The 24,561-nt window shown below is 35.7% G+C and overlaps 4 protein-coding genes across 5 annotated transcripts; all 4 read left to right on the top strand.

The window, feature by feature from the left end:
* The first annotated feature begins 699 nt into the window (after positions 1-699).
* LOC149132419 (von Willebrand factor A domain-containing protein 5A-like) lies at positions 700-8,074 on the top strand. Of its 2 annotated transcripts, XM_089363468.1 has the most exons (3): positions 700-839; positions 4,197-4,336; positions 5,584-8,074. In XM_089363468.1, the coding sequence occupies exon 3, from the start codon at positions 5,600-5,602 to the stop codon at positions 7,898-7,900; it is 2,301 nt and encodes a 766-aa protein (XP_089219594.1). In that variant the 5' UTR covers positions 700-839; positions 4,197-4,336; positions 5,584-5,599; the 3' UTR covers positions 7,901-8,074. The 2 variants fall into 2 exon arrangements, with proteins under 2 accessions (XP_089219594.1, XP_089219593.1); XM_089363467.1 differs by lacking the exon at positions 4,197-4,336 and having other exon boundaries at positions 701-839.
* LOC149132418 (von Willebrand factor A domain-containing protein 5A-like) lies at positions 702-12,384 on the top strand. The gene is made up of 2 exons (XM_089363466.1): positions 702-839; positions 9,894-12,384. Exon 2 carries the CDS (start codon positions 9,910-9,912, stop codon positions 12,208-12,210), a length of 2,301 nt encoding a protein of 766 aa, XP_089219592.1. The 5' UTR covers positions 702-839; positions 9,894-9,909; the 3' UTR covers positions 12,211-12,384.
* LOC128251323 (von Willebrand factor A domain-containing protein 5A-like) lies at positions 743-23,326 on the top strand. The gene is made up of 2 exons (XM_089363465.1): positions 743-839; positions 20,702-23,326. Exon 2 carries the CDS (start codon positions 20,718-20,720, stop codon positions 23,148-23,150), a length of 2,433 nt encoding a protein of 810 aa, XP_089219591.1. The 5' UTR covers positions 743-839; positions 20,702-20,717; the 3' UTR covers positions 23,151-23,326.
* Positions 12,526-16,672, top strand: LOC149132417 (von Willebrand factor A domain-containing protein 5A-like). Its single transcript, XM_089363469.1, has one exon. The coding sequence runs from the start codon at positions 14,220-14,222 to the stop codon at positions 16,488-16,490; it is 2,271 nt and encodes a 756-aa protein (XP_089219595.1). The 5' UTR covers positions 12,526-14,219; the 3' UTR covers positions 16,491-16,672.
* Positions 23,327-24,561: the final 1,235 nt, after the last annotated feature.

Here is a 24,561-nt window from a genome sequence, read left to right as displayed (position 1 = left end):
CCAACACTACTTGGTTTAGCTTATTCACTGCTTGGTTTAACTATGATAATATTATTTCAACAAGGATACATATTGCATCCATCTACACCAGATTAAACTATTTCGTTTCGTAATTAGTTTTTACATTCCTCATTTTTTTTTTTGGGGGGGGGGGGGTTCCAATCGAAATATGTTTATTGGAGCATATCACGTATATATATATATATATGTGTGTGTGTGTGTTTGTGTGATAAACATATAACAAAAAACCACACAAGTAAACAAAAACATGAGCGAAGAGGAGAAAAAATGAAATAAAAAGTAAGAAAAATATCAATTCAACACCAAGAGGTCCCAAGTGGTTGTAGAAAGAGGTTTTCGTAATTGTCAATATAAACGTATTGTGGTCGTTGCCGGCCTTTCCATTCATTCATTCTCTCTCTCTCTCTCTCTCTCTCCGTTTTCCCATTCTCTGTCTAATTTGTTGTTGGTGACGCAGTTATATAATATGGTTCATAGTCTGTTTTGATATTATACTTAAAATCTGTTTTATTAATAAATTTACGTACCTCACTTAACCCGGATGCTCATACTTTTCTGCTGACACATTTTATCTGGAGAACAGAACTTCTAAGCAATTAAGATTTTCTACCAAACAGTAACATTACTTTCCATCCAGAACTTAACATATTCGCAGTTCCGTTTCGTGCAGTTTATTTTGATAGAAAAACAAAAAACAAACAAAACAGGTTATACACACGTTGTTTATTTTATCCTCTTGAATTATAAACCCATTATTAGCAGCAAAGAACTTTAAACTAATCAACGAGACATATTTCACCTTTTATTTCTCTCAACAGGTAAGTAACAACTTACTGCGATAATTTGCAAGTTTCTTCATGGACCGTAATAATTGACAAATGACTTAATCTAAACAACGTCCTTTTCTTATAATTGATTTGTGCTCATTAGTTTATCAGTTGCTTTTAAACGTATTTTTTTTACCCCTTTTTAAAATTTTTTTCCTCGAAGTTGGTGATATTGCGTTTACTTTTCTGTAAAAAGTTGCTAAAACATCAATATTGGACTCCGATCATCATTGACAAGTGACCTAATCAATATTTATTTTCTCTATAAATGTTTTGTATTCATTATTTGGAAAATGCTTTTTAATTTTTTTAATTCAGACTTATATTTTTCATCTTGTCGTTGAAGATATATTTTCCACTTTAAATGCCGATGTTACACAAGTTACTTATCAGAAATTATAGGATGTCGGTATTGACGCCTCCGATTTTCATTGCAATTCGCTTTCATTTTCTTTATTGACACTGTATTTTCGTTTTACTTTTTGCATCCCTAAACTGCATGTTAACCCATTGTTTTGCCATGGGGCCTGTTGTTACCTTTCTGTTATCATTTATTCATTCCAGTCATTTGATTGTGGTCATGCTGGTGCACCGCCTTAAGGAATTCTAGTCGAATGAATCGACAAAGTAATTTTTGTCAGTATACAGCTTTCGTCGGTTCGGGTCGGGAGACGCACCTATGTGATAGGTATCTTTTACTTGTTTCAGACATTTGACTGCGGCCATGCCTTGAAGTGTTTTAGTCGAAACCTAGCACGTATTCTATCGGTCTCTTGGTGGGGGTAAAGTGCAAGCATTTTTTTTTTTTTTTTCAAAACTTTCTAACGTTTTCGATATAGGAGATTACAAGCGATTTTGCTTAAATAAAAACACATTTTCAAAATTTTTAATTCCCCCCCCCCTCTCACCGCCCCAATTTTTAAATTTTTCACTTTTTTAAAAATATCTTTTCTATTTAATCCTCGTAGAAAACTACGGTGATTACGAATATGGTAAAAAGAATTTTTTTATTTCAAATTTTTTTTAGGAAACACACACACACATCCGGGATGTGCTAGGTGTGCGGTTCACACCGATCGAAAATGGCAAATTCGTTATAAAAATATTAATCTTACTTATTAGTTTAATCACAAATCGCAGTGGAAAACTTTTGCAATACCTCTGCTTGAAATTTGGTGGAATTGGGTGTAGCAGCTCCCCTAATACAGCAAGCACCACACACACAGAGAGAGGTTCGTTGCAGTTCAACATGATATAAATTACACTATTTAACAAAATTTTCGGTATGAATTATTTACTGTTTCTGTATAAACATAACACGAAGATATTTGTGGCATGGCATCAAGATTCGAATAGATACGGAAAGTTGAGATTTAGAGAAAAAGAAGAAAAAAAAGGCGTTAAGCTGAGAAAAAGATATTTTCCGGTTGTTTAGCTGTTATTTCTAGCATATCGAATCTCCTGGTGAGGGCTTCATATTTTTTCGTCTGCTGTTTTAGGAGAAATCTACGCATGCGTAAAACGTACGGAGTTTTATGCTTTTGGAAAGCGAAAAGTGGGTCACTCGCTCACATATATATTTATGTTATTGTCAGTAATTTGGGTTACATACTTATTAGTTTGAATCATCCTGGCGAAAAACTCCTCGTATTTTCCATATATACATAGACACCTACACTAAAGAAAACACCCAGAAGGTTTGGGTTGCTAAAATGCAAGACACCCCTCTAAGGGGTTGCGCAGTTGAACTGAATCCGTAACCATGTGATTGGGAAGCAAGCTTTCTACCACACACCTACGCCTCGCTAGAGTGGAGGCGCAATGGCCCAATGGTTAGGGCAGCGGATTCGATTCCCAGACCGGGCGTTGTGAGTGTTTATTGAGCGAAAACACCTAAAGATCCACGAGGCTCCGGCAATGGATGATGGCGAACCCTGCTCTACTCTTTCACCACAACTTTCTCTCATTCTTTCTTCTTGTTTCTGTTGTGCCTGTAATTCAAAGGGGCCAGCCTTGTCACACTGTGTCACGCTGAATATCCCCGAGAACTACGTTGAGGGTACGCGTGTCTGTGGAGTGCTCAGCCACTTGCACGTTAATTTCACGAGCAGGCTGTTCCGTTGATCGGATCAACTGGAACCCTCGTCGTCGTAAGCGACGGAGTACCAACAACAACGTCTCGTAAGATATCTACTTCGACTATAATAAACCGTTTTGTTTTATTCAACGGTTTTTCCCAAAATTGATCCATTTTCTTTTTTTAAATAGATTTTTCAACCTTTTATCATTTTTTTTTTCTCACATGTTTAACTTCTTTGCTCTAAGAAGTTGTTAAAATGTATATATTGAACTGCGGTAACTGTTGTCGGGTGACCAAATCAATGTTTTGTGCCTAGAATTTCTCAGTTGCGTTGCATCTATGTATATTCTCATCAATAAGACTCATTGATCGGTTGTTCGGATTCGTGTTATCGTAATTCCATGACAACACTGATCAAGTAACGCTAATGATCAAGCCTACTTCATTCGTGCGCCTTTTCGTATATATAGGTTAACATTGTCCAGTGTATATTTCTTTATTTAAGACGGTAGGGTGAGATTTCAAAAGAATTGGCTGCTATTTCGCGCAAATTGAGCAACCTCTAAGGAGCTGCGTCGTTTTCACTGAAAAACTTCTCTCTCTCTTTCACTCTCTCCCTCTCACACGCACACTCTCAAACAGACGTTCCGAATTCACGCACTCTGTGTGTGTGTGTGTGTGAAAGAGAGAGAGAGAGAGAGAGAGTTTTGTATTATATAAAGCTTCTAAAATAGCAGAGGTAATAAAAATTGCGTAAAGATAGAACTTAAATAAAAGCGAGGCGATCTTCCGATTTAAGTCGCGTACCTGTCAAACATAATACCAGCTGTATTATGTATTCGTTGTAAGAGGACTGTGTGGTAAGAAGCTTGCTTCCCAACCACATAGTTTCGGGTTCAGTCCCACTGCATGGCACCTTGGGCAAGTGTCTTCTACTATAGCCTTGGACCGACCAAAGCCCTGTGAGTGGATTTGGTAGATGGAAACTAAAAGAAGCCTGTCGGGTGTGCGTGTTAGTGTTTGTCCTCCCCACCACCACCACCACCACTTGACAACCAGTGCTGGTGTTTTCATCGCTGTAACTTAGCGGTTTGGCAAAAGAGACTAATGAATAAGTACCAGACGTAAAGGAAAAAGAAAATAGTTCTACAATCAATTCATACAAGTAAAAAAATTCTTCAAGACGATGTCCCAGCATGGCTACAATCTTAACTAAAACAAAGAAAAGTATAAACGTTAAATGGACTTTCTTTCGGTATACCCCTCAGAACTGTCAATAGACCAGATAAAGTTGTCAGAGATCATGAAGGAAAAAAAATGCTTTCTAATTGATGTATCAATACCAGCAGATGACGTTTCCCTAAAAGAAATGGAGAAACTTTCAAAATACAAAGACCTGGAAATAGAGGTAACTCGAATGTGGAATCTAAAAACAGAAACAATTCCTATCATAGTAGGTGCCTTAGGTATAATAAAAAAATATTCAGACAAATACATAACAAAAACACCAGGACTTACAAATATATATAACATACAGAAAATTGCACTACTGGGCACTGCACACATCCTACGCAAAACACTTTCAATACAGTAACCATAAGAGCATCACAGCAAACCACAGCACATACCCAAGGCACACAGAGCTGTGCTCGGTAGTGAAGTGAAAGCACGTTATAAAAATAAAACTACTGAATAATAATAATAATAATAGTAATAATAATAATAATATTTTTTTTATTGCCCACAAGGGGCTAAACATAGACGGGACAAACAAGGACAGACAAAGGGATTAAGTCGATTACATCGACCCCAGTGCGTAACTGGTACTTAATTTATCGACCCCCGAAAGGATGAAAGGCAAAGTCGACCTCGGCGGAATTTGAACTCAGAACGTAAAGACAAACGAAATACTGCTAAGCATTTCGCCCGGCGTGCTAGCAAACATAATGAGCCAATTCAATATAGACTATGGGGTTTACTGACCTGCTACAAGTAACAAGCACCTCTCTCAAGTCATGACCTGCAACCTTTAAAACATAGGAAGAACACATAGGATGATATAGTCTAAGATAAACAGTGTCATGAGAGATGGACTGATTGTGACTAGAATTTATTTTTATTATAGTTTTGTCTGTTTAGGTTTGACATAAGTTTCAGCAACCATAACATAACAACAAGAAACAGTAACTAATTCTCCCTCATATCACACTCAGCCATGTCTGAATGAAGAGGATCACACTAAATTATGTAGACCTAGATAAACTGCGCATGTACAGAGATGGGATTGTCATGGGCAATATACTTTTCACTATTATTGTGGTGGAGCAAGGTCAAGCTGGAGCAAAATATGATCACCTCTGACAACATTGTCATCATTTGTGTACCATCTTTACTTTATTCACCTGCACAACCAGCAGCAACAATAATGTTAGTAGTAGTAATAGTAGTGGTGGTGGTGGCAGCAGCAGGAGCACTATATTCCCTTCATCCCCATGCCTCCAAGAACGTTATCAGCATCACTACAGTCAACAGACCTGGTTCTTAGAAGTCATGTTTACTTAGAATTAACATTTCTCACCAAAAAATAAAATAACATTTGAAATGCATCATATATATCATTTCTAAATAAGACGTTTCTCCTTCTATTTTATCTAGCACTTTCATTGCAAACATGAATAAGCTAATGGTATTTGGAATCATCTGTGAAAAGAAAACAAAAGTTTCTCTTCTCTATGCCACACACACGATTTCCATTAATGGATTTACGTCACATGTCAACATCGAAGCTGAATATATAAATGAAAACCAACACAAGACAGAAGCTAAGTTTGTTTTCCCTGTGGAAGAAGACAGTGCCGTATATAAATTTGAAGCTAAAATTGGTGATGTCCATTTAGTAGCCAAATCTAAAGACAAAGATGTTGCCAAAAAGGAGTACAAGGAAGCTGTAGATAAGGGACAGTCTGCCATTTTGTTGCGAGAGACCAGCACGTCTGGCGATATTTTTGAGTATAGCTTAGGTAATATTCCAGCTAACGAAAAGATCCATTTACAAATATGCCTTGTTTCTGAGCTTTCTTGTGAAGTTGATGGGGCAGTGAAATTTTATATGCCATTTGTGCTTAATCCCAGATATGGTCTTACTCCTGCAAATGAAAATTACCAAAATGCACCTAAACCAAAAGAGTTTAGTTTCAATGCCACCATCAACTGGAATTCACAAATTAAAGACATCAAATCAGAACATCCAGTCAAGGTGGAATATCAGGATAACAAGTGTCATGCTACTGTGAGAATGGCAAAGGAATTCAGTTTTGAGAAAGACCTTCTTCTGCAAGTGTATTATGAAGATGTAGAAAAACCACAAGTAATTTTAGAGAAAAGAGACAAGAATTCTAAAGGAATGTTTTCTAAAGATATTATGATGATAAATGTATTTCCAAAACTTCCGCAAGTAAAACAATCTGCGGCTAATGACTATATTTTTGTTATTGACCGCTCAGGAAGCATGAGTGGAGAGAAAATTGAAGCAGCAAAAGATACTTTGTTACTTTTCTTAAAAAGTTTACCTTTAGGTTGCTCATTTAATATTATCAGTTTCAATAATGATTTTGTATTTCTGTTTGATGAAGGCAGTCGAGAATATAGTGAAGATTCTCTGAATGAAGCATTGAAATTCCAGAAAAATCTTTATGCTTCAGGAGGGACAGAAATTCTTAGTGCACTGAAATCACTCTCTGGTAAAAAACCATTTCAAGATTTCCATCGACAAGTATTCTTAATAACTGACGGTGAAGTCTACAACACAAACGATGTCATTCAATTGGTCAAGTCACAAGTAAGCAACACACGATACTTCACTATTGGTATTGGTTCTGGAGCTTCTACAGAATTGGTCAAAGGTATTGCCCGTGCAGGGAAGGGACAAGCAGAGTTTGTGATGACAAACGACAACCTTAAGGCAAAAGTTGTGCGTTTATTAAAATTGTCAATGCAACCATTTGTATCTTCAGTTTGTCTCTCGGCTAAACATGGTGAAAACAATAAAGAATTATCCTTTATTTCAGTTCCAGAAAGGCTGCCCTGTATTTTCAGTGAAGAAAAATTAATCCTTTATCTAGTTTTGCATGAAACTGAGACTAGTTGCAAAAATGTGAAATTGAATCTTTGTGGTAAAATTGGTGAATCAGACTTTTCACTTGACTTTGAAGCAAGTTTGTTGGGACAGAATGATAAAGAAATGACAATACACCGTCTTTGTGTGAAAAGGAAAATACAGGAATTGGAATTAAAAGAAGATTTGGGTAAAGGTGATGAAATAAAATCAGAGATTATTGATTTGGGTACAATGGCTAATTTGGTTTCAAAGTACACAAGTTTTGTTGGTTTGGATAAACATGGTCCAGTTGCTTGTCTAATGCCCTCTCCACTATGTCAAAAATCTAAGTTCAAGAAACGTTCCGTGTCATCACAAAAAATGTCATGTATGCCCAAAGGAGTTGCAAATGCATATATGTCAATGCCATTAGGTCTGAGAGAAGAGGAAACTGGAATGGATGCTTTCATGGCCAATTCCATGAGTGTAAATACTGAGAATTCAAGACAGTCATTTCAGTCACTTCAAAAGTCAGACTTAGCCTCTTCAACGGGAACAATTAAGGGCGTTTTAGCATGTTTGGTTGACCTACAAACTTTCTCTGGTTTCTGGAATCTAGATAATCAATTAGCTCAAGCTCTCAATATTTCTCTTAAGGACCTGAACAATGAGAATCCATCCGTTAGTGATAAAATATGGGCTACAGCTCTTGTTGTTGCTGTACTAAGAGAAAAATTAGCTTCTCAGCATTGTGAATGGGAATTAATGGAAAAGAAAGCAATGGTTTGGCTGGACTCTCAGAATATACAACCAATGAATTCAGAGAAGTTACTAGAAAAAGCTACAAACTTCATAAAAAACAAAATGGCTGCTTAACAATTTCTGTTTATTTCATGTTTAAAACCTTCATTACTGTATAACTGAGAAAAATACGTTAACATCTTAACTTGTATATCAATACTTTACTAATTCCTCTAAAATATCATTAAAAAAATATCTTATACATCTATTCGGCTTTAAAATATAATAAAATATAGAGCTATAATCATATATTTATTGATTTTGTGTTAATTTCTGTGTGAAATGTAAATATATTTCTAAGACTAAAAACAAGATTGAAAAAAACCATTTAAGCACTTTTGAGGATTCAGTGACACAGACTTCCTGTTTTTATGTGATCTAAATTATAACCTTCCATCAAGATATTATTCTAATTTATGTCCCAAACACTGGCTTAATAATGACAAAGTTATATCACTTAATTCTTCCTTATTTTCAAAAAATTAATGAAAACAAAGGCAATGCATTTCAACTGAAATATGGTAGAGAAACTGTAAAAGACAGCTAAAGACAGAGAAACTGTAAAAGACAGCTAAAGACAGAGAAACTGTTAAAGACAAACTGAGTACCAACCATTTTACTCTACAAAACTAAGTAAAATAATCATTATCTAGCTGTAGGTTCAATACTCACTAGGCTTCACATTGACTTTGGTCATTATAAATTCCTTAAAGAAACAGGATTTAATTAATAAATATCTGAAACAATTGTATAAAACTCTATCCTACATTTATCACATCTGTACTTTGTCTTGGTTCATCATTACTATCATTCTTATGATATTAGAAACTATTTGAAAAACCTTGAGATTTATGTGTACATCATATTCTGAGATTCTATTAAGAGATTTGTTCTACTCACATCTTCGAGACAGTGTCCCAGCATGTTCGCAGTCTAATGATTGAAACAAGTAAAAGAATAAAAGTTAAGATGAATCCATTTTAGTTTCATTATGGGATAACAGAACAAGCACTAAAGACCAAAAGTACAACTTGTCAGGTAGTGTTGTAAGACAAAGGAATATGTTGGAAGAGTTTTATCACAAAATTTATCAAATCCATATTCAGTGTTAGTAAAGTCAAATGCTTTTGATAGACATACAGTTTTAAGAGAATGACTTCACATCATTATCATCATCGTTGTTATGTTATTATTGTTCCCTTTTGCATGTTTGCATGTGTCGGGTGGAATTCATTAATGTAGATACACTAAAACAGGATGGCCTTGCTGTTACTAACACTTGCCTGTTTCCAAGTTAGGTTATATTTCCCTATGGCCCAATGTTTTCAGAAAGCTTTCAGAATAGAGGAGAGAACTTGTACAACAGTTACATTTTTCTATGACTATCATACCATGTCAAATCAAAAAGACAAAAACATGCATATATACATATATACAAGTGAATTCTCCCATGAGTTTCTCATTATTATAGCCATAAGTGTATCCAGACAGATGATTTGATTTCAGTGGTGAAGTATTGTTTAGGAGCCATCACACTTTTGAGAAAAGCATATGGAAGAAAGAAAGTGCAAATGTTAGCAGCAAATTCAGTGAATCACATATCCAATGCTCTTCTCTTAGAGTTTTCCACCTTCTAGTTTAAAGCCATCTGATATGGCTTAGAGTCCAACCTGTAATCAGCTGCAAAATGTAAACCTGTGCACAAAGACAGAAATTTGTAAATCCTCGTATATATAAATTTTATGTAATTGAATCGTCTATGCCTCTCTTCATTTCATCAAACCTTTGACAGGTTTTGACAGAATTTACATACTTCATTGCATCTAGATAGCATGCTACCCACCAAGCAGTCTTGGTGTTTTTGCCAGTTTAGTCACAGACAGTTCAGATATGCAACAGACTGTACGAGGTGACATGTTACAAGTGGCACTCATGACTGACCTGCCATATTTATATATGAATTAATTGTGTTGCTAATTTGATCTTTGCATGTAATTATCATCAGGATCCTCAATATTTCCATTTTTTATTTGGTTTCTTTCATTTTTGTATATTTTTTTCTATACAGGTATCTTAAATACAAAATGGATTGTTTAATGGTATTTGGAATCATCTGCGAAAAGAAAACAAAAGTTTCTCTTCTCTATGCCACTCACACGACATCCATTAATGGATTTACATCACATGTCAACATCGAAGCTGAATATATAAATGAAAGCCAACACAAGACAGAAGCTAAGTTTGTTTTCCCTGTAGAAGAAGACAGTGCCGTATATAAATTTGAAGCTAAAATTGGTGATGTCCATTTAGTTGCCAAATCTAAAGACAAAGATGTTGCCAAAAAGGAGTACAAGGAAGCTGTAGATAAGGGACAGTCTGCCATTTTGTTGCGAGAGACCAGCACGTCTGGCGATATTTTTGAGTATAGCTTAGGTAATATTCCAGCTAACGAAAAGATCCATTTACAAATATGCCTTGTTTCTGAGCTTTCTTGTGAAGTTGATGGGGCAGTGAAATTTTATATGCCATTTGTGCTTAATCCCAGATATGGTCTTACTCCTGCAAATGAAAATTACCAAAATGCACCTAAACCAAAAGAGTTTAGTTTCAATGCCACCATCAACTGGAATTCACAAATTAAAGACATCAAATCAGAACATCCAGTCAAGGTGGAATATCAGGATAACAAGTGTCATGCTACTGTGAGAATGGCAAAGGAATTCAGTTTTGAGAAAGACCTTCTTCTGCAAGTGTATTATGAAGATGTAGAAAAACCACAAGTAATTTTAGAGAAAAGAGACAAGAATTCTAAAGGAATGTTTTCTAAAGATATTATGATGATAAATGTATTTCCAAAACTTCCGCAAGTAAAACAATCTGCGGCTAATGACTATATTTTTGTTATTGACCGCTCAGGAAGCATGAGTGGAGAGAAAATTGAAGCAGCAAAAGATACTTTGTTACTTTTCTTAAAAAGTTTACCTTTAGGTTGCTCATTTAATATTATCAGTTTCAATAATGATTTTGTATTTCTGTTTGATGAAGGCAGTCGAGAATATAGTGAAGATTCTCTGAATGAAGCATTGAAATTCCAGAAAAATCTTTATGCTTCAGGAGGGACAGAAATTCTTAGTGCACTGAAATCACTCTCTGGTAAAAAACCATTTCAAGATTTCCATCGACAAGTATTCTTAATAACTGACGGTGAAGTCTACAACACAAACGATGTCATTCAATTGGTCAAGTCACAAGTAAGCAACACACGATACTTCACTATTGGTATTGGTTCTGGAGCTTCTACAGAATTGGTCAAAGGTATTGCCCGTGCAGGGAAGGGACAAGCAGAGTTTGTGATGACAAACGACAACCTTAAGGCAAAAGTTGTGCGTTTATTAAAATTGTCAATGCAACCATTTGTATCTTCAGTTTGTCTCTCGGCTAAACATGGTGAAAACAATAAAGAATTATCCTTTATTTCAGTTCCAGAAAGGCTGCCCTGTATTTTCAGTGAAGAAAAATTAATCCTTTATCTAGTTTTGCATGAAACTGAGACTAGTTGCAAAAATGTGAAATTGAATCTTTGTGGTAAAATTGGTGAATCAGACTTTTCACTTGACTTTGAAGCAAGTTTGTTGGGACAGAATGATAAAGAAATGACAATACACCGTCTTTGTGTGAAAAGGAAAATACAGGAATTGGAATTAAAAGAAGATTTGGGTAAAGGTGATGAAATAAAATCAGAGATTATTGATTTGGGTACAATGGCTAATTTGGTTTCAAAGTACACAAGTTTTGTTGGTTTGGATAAACATGGTCCAGTTGCTTGTCTAATGCCCTCTCCACTATGTCAAAAATCTAAGTTCAAGAAACGTTCCGTGTCATCACAAAAAATGTCATGTATGCCCAAAGGAGTTGCAAATGCATATATGTCAATGCCATTAGGTCTGAGAGAAGAGGAAACTGGAATGGATGCTTTCATGGCCAATTCCATGAGTGTAAATACTGAGAATTCAAGACAGTCATTTCAGTCACTTCAAAAGTCAGACTTAGCCTCTTCAACGGGAACAATTAAGGGCGTTTTAGCATGTTTGGTTGACCTACAAACTTTCTCTGGTTTCTGGAATCTAGATAATCAATTAGCTCAAGCTCTCAATATTTCTCTTAAGGACCTGAACAATGAGAATCCATCCGTTAGTGATAAAATATGGGCTACAGCTCTTGTTGTTGCTGTACTAAGAGAAAAATTAGCTTCTCAGCATTGTGAATGGGAATTAATGGAAAAGAAAGCAATGGTTTGGCTGGACTCTCAGAATATACAACCAATGAATTCAGAGAAGTTACTAGAAAAAGCTACAAACTTCATAAAAAACAAAATGGCTGCTTAACAATTTCTGTTTATTTCATGTTTAAAACCTTCATTACTGTATAACTGAGAAAAATACGTTAACATCTTAACTTGTATATCAATACTTTACTAATTCCTCTAAAATATCATTAAAAAAATATCTTATACATCTATTCGGCTTTAAAATATAATAAAATATAGAGCTATAATCATATATTTATTGATTTTGTGTTAATTTCTGTGTGAAATGTAAATATATTTCTAAGACTAAAAACAAGATTGAAAAAAACCATTTAAGCACTTTTGAGGATTCAGTGACACAGACTTCCTGTTTTTATGTGATCTAAATTATAACCTTCCATCAAGATATTATTCTAATTTATGTCCCAAACACTGGCTTAATAATGACAAAGTTATATCACTTAATTCTTCCTTATTTTCAAAAAATTAATGAAAACAAAGGCAATGCATTTCAACTGAAATATGGTAGAGAAACTGTAAAAGACAGCTAAAGACAGAGAAACTGTAAAAGACAGCTAAAGACAGAGAAACTGTTAAAGACAAACTGAGTACCAACCATTTTACTCTACAAAACTAAGTAAAATAATCATTATCTAGCTGTAGGTTCAATACTCACTAGGCTTCACATTGACTTTGGTCATTATAAATTCCTTAAAGAAACAGGATTTAATTAATAAATATCTGAAACAATTGTATAAAACTCTATCCTACATTTATCACATCTGTACTTTGTCTTGGTTCATCATTACTATCATTCTTATGATATTAGAAACTATTTGAAAAACCTTGAGATTTATGTGTACATCATATTCTGAGATTCTATTAAGAGATTTGTTCTACTCACATCTTCGAGACAGTGTCCCAGCATGTTCGCAGTCTAATGATTGAAACAAGTAAAAGAATAAAAGTTAAGATGAATCCATTTTAGTTTCATTATGGGATAACAGAACAAGCACTAAAGACCAAAAGTACAACTTGTCAGGTAGTGTTGTAAGACAAAGGAATATGTTGGAAGAGTTTTATCACAAAATTTATCAAATCCATATTCAGTGTTAGTAAAGTCAAATGCTTTTGATAGACATACAGTTTTAAGAGAATGACTTCACATCATTATCATCATCGTTGTTATGTTATTATTGTTCCCTTTTGCATGTTTGCATGTGTCGGGTGGAATTCATTAATGTAGATACACTAAAACAGGATGGCCTTGCTGTTACTAACACTTGCCTGTTTCCAAGTTAGGTTATATTTCCCTATGGCCCAATGTTTTCAGAAAGCTTTCAGAATAGAGGAGAGAACTTGTACAACAGTTACATTTTTCTATGACTATCATACCATGTCAAATCAAAAAGACAAAAACATGCATATATACATATATACAAGTGAATTCTCCCATGAGTTTCTCATTATTATAGCCATAAGTGTATCCAGACAGATGATTTGATTTCAGTGGTGAAGTATTGTTTAGGAGCCATCACACTTTTGAGAAAAGCATATGGAAGAAAGAAAGTGCAAATGTTAGCAGCAAATTCAGTGAATCACATATCCAATGCTCTTCTCTTAGAGTTTTCCACCTTCTAGTTTAAAGCCATCTGATATGGCTTAGAGTCCAACCTGTAATCAGCTGCAAAATGTAAACCTGTGCACAAAGACAGAAATTTGTAAATCCTCGTATATATAAATTTTATGTAATTGAATCGTCTATGCCTCTCTTCATTTCATCAAACCTTTGACAGGTTTTGACAGAATTTACATACTTCATTGCATCTAGATAGCATGCTACCCACCAAGCAGTCTTGGTGTTTTTGCCAGTTTAGTCACAGACAGTTCAGATATGCAACAGACTGTACGAGGTGACATGTTACAAGTGGCACTCATGACTGACCTGCCATATTTATATATGAATTAATTGTGTTGCTAATTTGATCTTTGCATGTAATTATCATCAGGATCCTCAATATTTCCATTTTTTATTTGGTTTCTTTCATTTTTGTATATTTTTTTCTATACAGGTATCTTAAATACAAAATGGATTGTTTAATGGTATTTGGAATCATCTGCGAAAAGAAAACAAAAGTTTCTCTTCTCTATGCCACTCACACGACATCCATTAATGGATTTACATCACATGTCAACATCGAAGCTGAATATATAAATGAAAGCCAACACAAGACAGAAGCTAAGTTTGTTTTCCCTGTAGAAGAAGACAGTGCCGTATATAAATTTGAAGCTAAAATTGGTGATGTCCATTTAGTTGCCAAATCTAAAGACAAAGATGTTGCCAAAAAGGAGTACAAGGAAGCTGTAGATAAGGGACAGTCTGCCATTTTGTTGCGAGAGACCAGCACGTCTGGCGATATTTTTGAGTATAGCTTAGGTAATATTCCAGCTAACGAAAAGATCCATTTACAAATATGCCTTGTTTCTGAGCTTTCTTGTGAAGTTGATGGGGCAGTGAAATTTTATATGCCATTTGTGCTTAATCCCAGATATGGTCTTACTCCTGCAAATGAAAATTACCAAAATGCACCTAAACCAAAAGAGTTTAGTTTCAATGCCACCATCAACTGGAATTCACAAATTAAAGACATCAAATCAGAACATCCAGTCAAGGTGGAATATCAGGATAACAAGTGTCATGCTACTGTGAGAATGGCAAAGGAATTCAGTTTTGAGAAAGACCTTCTTCTGCAAGTGTATTATGAAGATGTAGAAAAACCACAAGTAATTTTAGAGAAAAGAGACAAGAATTCTAAAGGAATGTTTTCTAAAGATATTATGATGATAAATGTATTTCCAAAACTTCCGCAAGTAAAACAATCTGCGGCTAATGACTATATTTTTGTTATTGACCGCTCAGGAAGCATGAGTGGAGAGAAAATTGAAGCAGCAAAAGATACTTTGTTACTTTTCTTAAAAAGTTTACCTTTAGGTTGCTCATTTAATATTATCAGTTTCAATAATGATTTTGTATTTCTGTTTGATGAAGGCAGTCGAGAATATAGTGAAGATTCTCTGAATGAAGCATTGAAATTCCAGAAAAATCTTTATGCTTCAGGAGGGACAGAAATTCTTAGTGCACTGAAATCACTCTCTGGTAAAAAACCATTTCAAGATTTCCATCGACAAGTATTCTTAATAACTGACGGTGAAGTCTACAACACAAACGATGTCATTCAATTGGTCAAGTCACAAGTAAGCAACACACGATACTTCACTATTGGTATTGGTTCTGGAGCTTCTACAGAATTGGTCAAAGGTATTGCCCGTGCAGGGAAGGGACAAGCAGAGTTTGTGATGACAAACGACAACCTTAAGGCAAAAGTTGTGCGTTTATTAAAATTGTCAATGCAACCATTTGTATCTTCAGTTTGTCTCTCGGCTAAACATGGTGAAAACAATAAAGAATTATCCTTTATTTCAGTTCCAGAAAGGCTGCCCTGTATTTTCAGTGAAGAAAAATTAATCCTTTATCTAGTTTTGCATGAAACTGAGACTAGTTGCGAAAATGTGAAATTGAATCTTTGTGGTAAAATTGGTGAATCAGACTTTTCACTTGACTTTGAAGCAAGTTTGTTGGGACAGAATGATAAAGAAATGACAATACACCGTCTTTGTGTGAAAAGGAAAATACAGGAATTGGAATTAAAAGAAGATTTGGGTAAAGGTGATGAAATAAAATCAGAGATTATTGATTTGGGTACAATGGCTAATTTGGTTTCAAAGTACACAAGTTTTGTTGGTTTGGATGAACATGTTACAGAATGTACGCTAATGCCCTGCTTCCTTCAGTGTTCACCAGTACAATCATCACCCATTGTTGATGGAGGAAATAATTTAGCTCTTGAAGCACAGGACATGGTTTATTATTCATGTTGTGAGTCTTCTGGTCCTGATTTTGTGGATTCAAGTTGCTTGCCTCAGCCGTTTACAAAATCATGTATGACTGATGAGGAATCTTTTACGTCTCCTGGGACAACAAATAAGGACATTTTAACATGTTTGGTTGACCTACAAACTTTCTCTGGTTTCTGGAATCTAGACGATCAATTGGCTCAAGCTCTCAAAATTTCTCTTAAGGACCTGAACAATGAGAATCCATCCGTTAGTGACAAAATATGGGCTACAGCTCTTGTTGTTGCTGTACTAAGAGAAAAATTAGCTTCTCAGCATTGTGAATGGGAATTAATGGAAAAGAAAGCAATGGTTTGGCTGGAATCTCAGAATATACAAACAATGAATTCAGAGAAGTTACTAGAAAAAGCTACAAACTTCATAAGAAACAAGATGGCTGCTTAACAATTTCTGTTTATTTCATGTTAAAACTTTAACCACTGTATACCCAAGAAAAATGCCTTTAAGATATTGAATTATGTATGTATTTTTTATTCAACTAATTCCTCTGCAATATTAGTAAATATGTATCTTATCTATGTATACAGCTGTAAAATATGATAAAATATAAAGCTATAAAACAGTAATTGTTGATTTTGTGTTATTTTTTATTTTGTGTCAAGTGTGAATATATTTCCAAGACTTTGTGGGTTCTGTGACAAACTTCCTATTTTAATGTGATCTAAATTATAACCTTCCATCAAAGTAGCATTCTAATTTATGTCCCAAACACCAGTTTAATAATCCTTTCTACTGGAAGTACAAGGCGTCAAATTTGTGGGAAGGGATTAAGTCTATTACATCGACCCCAGTGCATAACTGGTACTTATTTAATCAATCCCGAAAGAATGAAAGGCGAAGTCAACCTTGGTAGAATTTGAACTTAGAATGTGAAGACAGATGAAATACCATAAAGCATTTTACCCAGGATGCTAAAGATTCTGCCATCTCACTGCCCTAAAACACCAGCTTAATAGCGACAAAGTTATATCGCTAAATTCTTCATTGTTTTGAAAATTAATTCAAACAAAGGCAATGCATTTCAACAGAGATATGGTAGAGAATGAGTTGGAGATATTTAAACAGGGTACTGAGCATATAACACTACTAAATTGAGGAAAACAATCATTATTTAGCTGTAGGTTCACATTATCTTTGGTCATCATATGTTTCTTTATTGGCCACACAGGGCTGGACACAGAGGGGACAAAATACAAAGTAGAGCTTTTCTTTTGGAGGAGAAGAAGAGAAAAAGAAGAAAAAAAGAAAAAAGTGGGTCGAATTCTGATCAAAAGGGATTGTGGAGAAAAAAAAAAGGAGTTGAGGTGATCAATAGGGATCGTGTATCACAGAAATGTCAATGTAAAAAGGGAAAACAGATTAGGTTTATCCGTGGAAAGAAAAGCCTACGGAAAAGACTACGAGAAACTTGGGCAATAGTGTCATGCAAAAAAAACAAAAAACACATTACAGTAAGTGGCTCCCTTTTTTTGGGGGGGGGGGGGTGTTCATAGGGTTATGCTCAAGCTGGTTCTGTCATTCACACGTGCCATCCTTGCTACATTCACCCATCTTTTTGTGAAACATTCACTAGACAAAACTTCCCTCTCTACTCTCACCTTCCTCTTCAAGTGATACATGAAGAAGTTGAGAGATTCACCAGAGAGGAAAGTGTTTGTCTCAAGACCTTTCAGACGTGTCCACCATACACATTCTTTCGCCATAGCCACAAGTATGATGAAAATGGCTCTTCCTTCCCGTTTCAAGGAAAGAGGCATGACACTATTCATGATAGACTCGGTTGATAAACTGACTTGTCTTTGGTCATTATAAATTCCTTAAAGAAACAGGATTTAATTAATAAATATCTGAAACAATTGTATAAAACTCTATCCTACATTTATCACATCTGTACTTTGTCTTGGTTCATCATTACTATCATTCTTATGATATTAGAAACTATTTGAAAAACCTTGACATTTATGTGTACATCATATTCTGAGATTCTATTAAGAGATTTGTTCTACTCACATCTTCGAGACAGTGCCCCAGCATGTTCGCAGTCTAATGATTGAAACAAGTAAAAGAATAAAAGTTAAGATGAATCCATTTTAGTTTCATTATGGGATAACAGAACAAGAACTAAAGACCAAAAGTACAACTTGTCAGGTAGTGTTGTAAGACAAAGGAATATGTTGGAAGAGTTTTATCACAAAATTTATCAAATCCATATTCAGTGTTAGTAAAGTCAAATGCTTTTGATAGACATACAGTTTTAAGAGAATGACTTCACATCATTATCATCATCGTTGTTATGTTATTATTGTTCCCTTTTGCATGTTTGCATGTGTCGGGTGGAATTCATTAAGGTGCAGGAGTGACTGTGTGGTAAGTAGCTTGCTTACCAACCACATGGTTCCGGGTTCATTCCCACTGCGTGGCACCTTGGGCAAGTGTCTTCTTCTATAACCTCGGGCCGACCAAAGCCTTGTGAGTGGATTTGGTAGACGGAAACTGAAAGAAGCCTGTTGTATATACGTATATATACATGTGTGTGTGTGTGTGTGTCTGTGTTTGTCCCCCCAACATCGTTTGACAACCGATGGTGGTGTGTTTACGTCCCCGTAACTTAGCAGTTCGTCAAAAGAGACTGATAGAATAAGTACTAGGCATCCAAAGAATAAGTCCTGGGGTCGATTTGCTTGACTAAAGGCGGTGCTCCAGCATGGCCGCAGTCAAATGACTGAAACAAGTAAAAGAGTAAAAGAGTATGAACTGGATGGTCTTGCTGTCACTGACACTTACCCGTTTCCAAGTTAGATTATATTTCCTCATAGCCAGTTATGTTTCCAGAAAGCTTTCACAACGGAGGACAGAGCTTGTATGATATACACACTTGTCAGTGACTGTGATATCATGTCAAACCATTGTTAATATTGGCGCTCCGTCGCTTACGACGTCGAGGGTTCCAGTTGATCCGATCAATGGAACAGCCTGCTTGTGAAATTAATGTGCAAGTGGCTGAGCACTCTACAGACATGTGTACCCTTAACATAGTTCTCGGGGATATTCAGCGTGACATAGTGTGACAAGGCTGACCCATTTGAATTACAGGCACAACAGAAACTGGAAGAAAGAGTGAGAGAAAGTTGTGGTGAAAGAGTACAGCAGGGTTCGCTACTATCCCTTGCCGGAGCCTCGTGGAGCTTTAGGTGTTTTCGCTCAATAAACAATCACAACGCTCGGTCTAAGAATCGAAACCGCGATCCTATGACTGCGAGTCCGCTGCCCTAACCACTGGGCCATTGCGCGTCCACCATGTCAAACCAAGAAGACACAAAACACACACATACACATACATCTATGCAAAGAGATTCAATTATACAGGTAAAGAAATTAGGTACAGGAATAATATTAAATATATTATATAAAATAGTTTATAATAGCTTAAATATTAAATGTAATAGTTTATAATAACGTTTATTTGCATAATTCCCTCTATATCGGCTCAACCCTTTACCTTGCAGAATCAGTCCCCTGTAAAGACAACGCGATCTAAGTTTGAATATTTTGAGCACTATACTGAGATTCTCTGGATTTTCTATTTGAATTACATACATAGGCGCAGGAGTGGCTGTGTGGTAAGTAGCTTGCTTACCAACCACATTGTTCCGGGTTCAGTCCCACTGCGTGGCACCTTGGGCAAGTGTCTTCTATAACCTCGGGCCAACCAAAGCCTTGTGAGTGGATTTGGTAGACGGAAACTGAAAGAAGCCTGTCGTATATATGTATATATATATATATCTGTGTGTGTGTGTATATGTTTGTCCCCCCAACATTGCTTGACAACCAATGCTGGTGTGTTTACGTACCCATAACTTAGCGGTTCAGCAAAAGAGACCGATAGAATAAGTACTAGGCATCCAAAGAATAAGTCCTGGGGTCGATTTGTTCGACTAAAGGCGGTGCTCCAGCATGGCCACAGTCAAATGACTGAAACAAGTAAAAAAGTAAAAGAATATCTATAAGTGAATTCTCCCATGAGTTTCTCATTATTATAGCCATAAGTGTATCCAGACATGATTTGATTTCAGTGGTGACGTTTTGTGTAGCAGCAGTCACACTTTTGAGAAATGATGACAGAAGACACATGGTGCAAATGTTTGCAGCAAATTCAGTGAATCACATATCTGAGGCTATTTTCTTAGAGTTTTCCATCTTCTAGTTTAGATGCACTTGACTTGGCTTAGAGTCCAACCTGTAATCATCTGAAAAATGCAAACCAGAGACCAAATCAGAAATTTGTAAATTCTCACATATATAAATTTAATGTAATTGAATGACTTGTGCCTCCTCTGACTTCATCAAACCTTTGACAGATCTTGTTTTCCATTCTTCAGTGCATCCACAAAGCATCCTACCCACCAAGCAGTCCTAGAGTTTTTGCCAGTTTAGTCACTGACAGTTCAGATATACACAAGTGGCAATCATGATTGACCTGCCATATTATATATGAATTAATTGTGTTGCTAATTTGATCTTTGCATGTAATTATCATCAGGATCCTCAATAATTCCATTTGGTTTCTTTCATTTTTGTATATTTTTTCTATACAGGTATCTTAAATACAAAATGGATTGTTTAATGGTATTTGGAATCATCTGTGAAAAGAAAACAAAAGTTTCTCTTCTCTATGCCACACACACGATTTCCATTAATGGATTTACATCACATGTCAACATCGAAGCTGAATATATAAATGAAAGCCAACACAAGACAGAAGCTAAGTTTGTTTTCCCTGTGGAAGAAGACAGTGCCGTATATAAATTTGAAGCTAAAATTGGTGATGTCCATTTAGTAGCCAAATCTAAAGACAAAGATATTGCCAAAAAGGAGTACAAGGAAGCTGTAGATAAGGGACAGTCTGCCATTTTGTTGCAAGAGACCAGTACGTCTGGCGATATTTTTGAGTATAGCTTAGGTAATATTCCAGCTAACGAAAAGATCCATTTACAAATATGCCTTGTTTCTGAGCTTTCTTGTGAAGTTGATGGGGCAGTGAAATTTTATATGCCATTTGTGCTTAATCCCAGATATGGTCTTACTCCTGCAAATGAAAATTACCAAAATGCACCTAAACCAAAAGAGTTTAGTTTCAATGCCACCATCAACTGGAATTCACAAATTAAAGACATCAAATCAGAACATCCAGTCAAAGTGGAATATCAGGATAACAAGTGTCATGCTACTGTGAGAATGGCAAAGGAATTCAGTTTTGAGAAAGACCTTCTTCTGCAAGTGTATTATGAAGATGTAGAAAAACCACAAGTAATTTTAGAGAAAGGAGACAAGAATTCTAAAGGAATATTTTCTAAAGATATTATGATGATAAATGTATTTCCAAAACTTCCGCAAGTAAAACAATCTGCGGCTAATGACTATATTTTTGTTATTGATCGCTCAAGAAGCATGAATGGAGAAAGAATTGAAGCAGCAAAAGATACTTTGTTACTTTTCTTAAAAAGTTTACCTTTAGGTTGCTCATTTAATATTATCAGTTTCAATGATGATTTTGAATTTCTGTTCAAAGAAGGCAGTCAAGAATATAGTGAAGATTCTCTGAATGAAGCATTGAAATTCCAGAAAAATCTGTATGCTTCAGGAGGGACAGAAATCCTTGATGCACTGAAATCACTCTCTGGTAAAATACCATTTCAAGATTTCCATCGACAAGTATTCTTAATAACTGACGGTGAAGTCTACAACACAAACGATGTCATTCAATTGGTCAAGTCACAAGTAAGCAACACACGATACTTCACTATTGGTATTGGTTCTGGAGCTTCTACAGAATTGGTCAAAGGTATTGCCCATGCAGGGAAGGGACAAGCAGAGTTTGTGATGACAAATGACAACCTTAATGCAAAAGTTATGCGTTTATTAAAATTGTCAATGCAACCATTTGTATCTTCAGTTTGTCTCTCGGCTAAACATAGTGAAAACAATAAAGAATTATCCTTTATTTCAGTTCCAGAAAGGCTGCCCTGTATTTTCAGTGAAGAAAAATTAATCCTTTATCTAGTTTTGCATGAAACTGAGACTAGTTGCGAAAATGTGAAATTGAATCTTTGTGGTAAAATTGGTGAATCAGACTTTTCACTTGATGTTGAAGCAAGTTTGTTCAGACAGATTGATCAGGAAATGACAATACACCGTCTTTGTGTGAAAAGGAAAATACAGGAATTGGAATTAAAAGAAGATCTGGGTAAAGGTGATGAAATAAAATCAGAGATTATTGATTTGGGTACAGTGGCTAATTTGGTTTCAAAGTACACAAGTTTTGTTGGTTTGAAGAAGAATATTCCAGAATGTAAGCCAATGCCCTGCGCGGTTTCCTCTTCACCAGCACCAGTACCACCACCTCCACAAGCTATCAGTTGCCCAGTCAATAAATCCGATCTTGATTTAGAAGAAGACTTTGAATTTATAAATGTTGATAGTGTGGATTCCAGTGCTGATTTTGTGCCTTCTGACTTTGGATTTGCCAATTTGAATTGCTTGTCTCAGAAATTCGTTTCTAGGACAAAAAATAAAGAGATTTTACCATGTATGATTAAGCGAGCAAATCAGAAATGTTATTCAAAAATTGAAGCTACTGATTCTATGGGTGTCAGTTGCTTGTCTCGGACATTTACAAGATCGTTAAATGTGAGTGATGCAGAATCCTCTATTTCTGCTGAGACAACAAATAAGGACATTTTAACATGTTTGGTTGACCTACAAGCTTTCTATGGTTTCTGGAATCTAGATGATCAATTGGCTCAAGCTCTCAATATTTCTCTTAAGGACCTGAACAATGAGAATCCATCCGTTAGTGATAAAATATGGGCTACAGCTATTGCTGTTGCTGTACTAAGAGAAAAATTAGTTTCTCAGCGTTGTGAATGGGAATTAATGGAAAACAAGGCAATGGTTTGGCTGGAATCTCAGAATATGCAACCAATGAATTCAGAGAAGTTACTTGAAAAAGCTACAAACTTCATAAAAAACAAAATGGCTGCTTAACAATTTCTGTTTATTTCATGTTTAAAACCTTCATTATTGTATAACTGAAAAAAATTCATTAACATTTTAACTTGTATATCAATACTTTACTAATTCCTCTAAAATATCATTAAACAAATATCTTATATATCTATTCGGCTTTAAAATATAATAAAATATAGAGCCATAATCCTATATTTATTGATTTTGTGTTATTTTCTGTGTGATATATAAATATATTTCCAAGACTAAAACAAGATTAAAAAACTATTTAAGCACTTTTGAGGATTCAGTGACACAGACTTCCTGAATTTATGTGGTCCAAATTATAACCTTCCATCAAAATATCATCCTCATTTATGTCCCAAAAGAGACTGGTAGAATAAGTATTAGACTTACAAAGAATAAGTCCTGCAGTCGATTTGTTTGACTGAAGACAGTGCTCCAGCATGGCTGCACTGAAATGACTGAAACAAGTAAAAGAATAAAAGACTAAAAGAATGTGCGAAAATTAGCCCAAATGTTAAATTTCTGATGAAGACCTTCTGCACTTATCACATACATCGTTTCATCTGAATAGTCCTACAAATATTTACACCACAAACACATAAATCAATAATGCTTGCAGTACTGACGTCACCAAGACCCCCCCCCACCCACCTTGTGCTGCCAAGACTTATATCAAAGAACTTCTAATTCTTACACCAGTGCAATGAATTCTTATACTGATATACCAATAAACTAATTCCCGTACCAGTTAACTTATCGTACACCCATTGACAGGCCGTCGCTTACGACGACACAAGTTTCAATTGATCCAATCGATGGCACGGACGGTCTGTTCGTGTAATTCAACGCCCGAAATTTTGCGTGGAGGGTGTCAGTCGATTAGATCGACCCCAGCATGCAACAGGTACTTAATTTATCGACCCCGAAAGGGTGAAAGGCAAAGTCGACCTTGGTGGAATTTGAACTCAGAACGTAAAGACAGACGAAATACCTATTTCTTTACTGCCCACAAGGGGCTACACACAGAGGGGACAAACAAGGACAGACAAACGGATTAAGTCGATTATATCGACCCCAGTACGTAACTGGTACTTAATTTATCGACCCCGAAAGGATGAAAGGCAAAGTCGACCTCAGCGGAATTTGAACTCAGAACGCAATGGCAGACGAAATACCGCTAAGCATTTCACCCGGCGTGCTAACGTTTCTGCCAGCTCGCCATACAAGTGGCTGAGTATTCTACAGACACGCATTGTCAAGAATGTAACAAGGCTGAATGAGACAATTCCTTCGAATTACAAGCACTACTCGATTTTTCCCACTGAACAGACTGGAACAGTGTGAAATGAAGTGCTTTGCGAGGCCAGGAGTCGAACTCACGACCCTACGATCGTGAACCGAATAATCCAACCACTAACACGTC

Source organism: Octopus bimaculoides, chromosome 15, assembly GCF_046866305.1.
Source record: "Octopus bimaculoides isolate indiv1 chromosome 15, ASM4686630v1, whole genome shotgun sequence".
NCBI lineage: Eukaryota > Metazoa > Mollusca > Cephalopoda > Octopoda > Octopodidae > Octopus > Octopus bimaculoides.
Note: the sequence above shows the minus strand (reverse complement) of the source record. Positions and strands in the feature narration are given on the sequence as shown.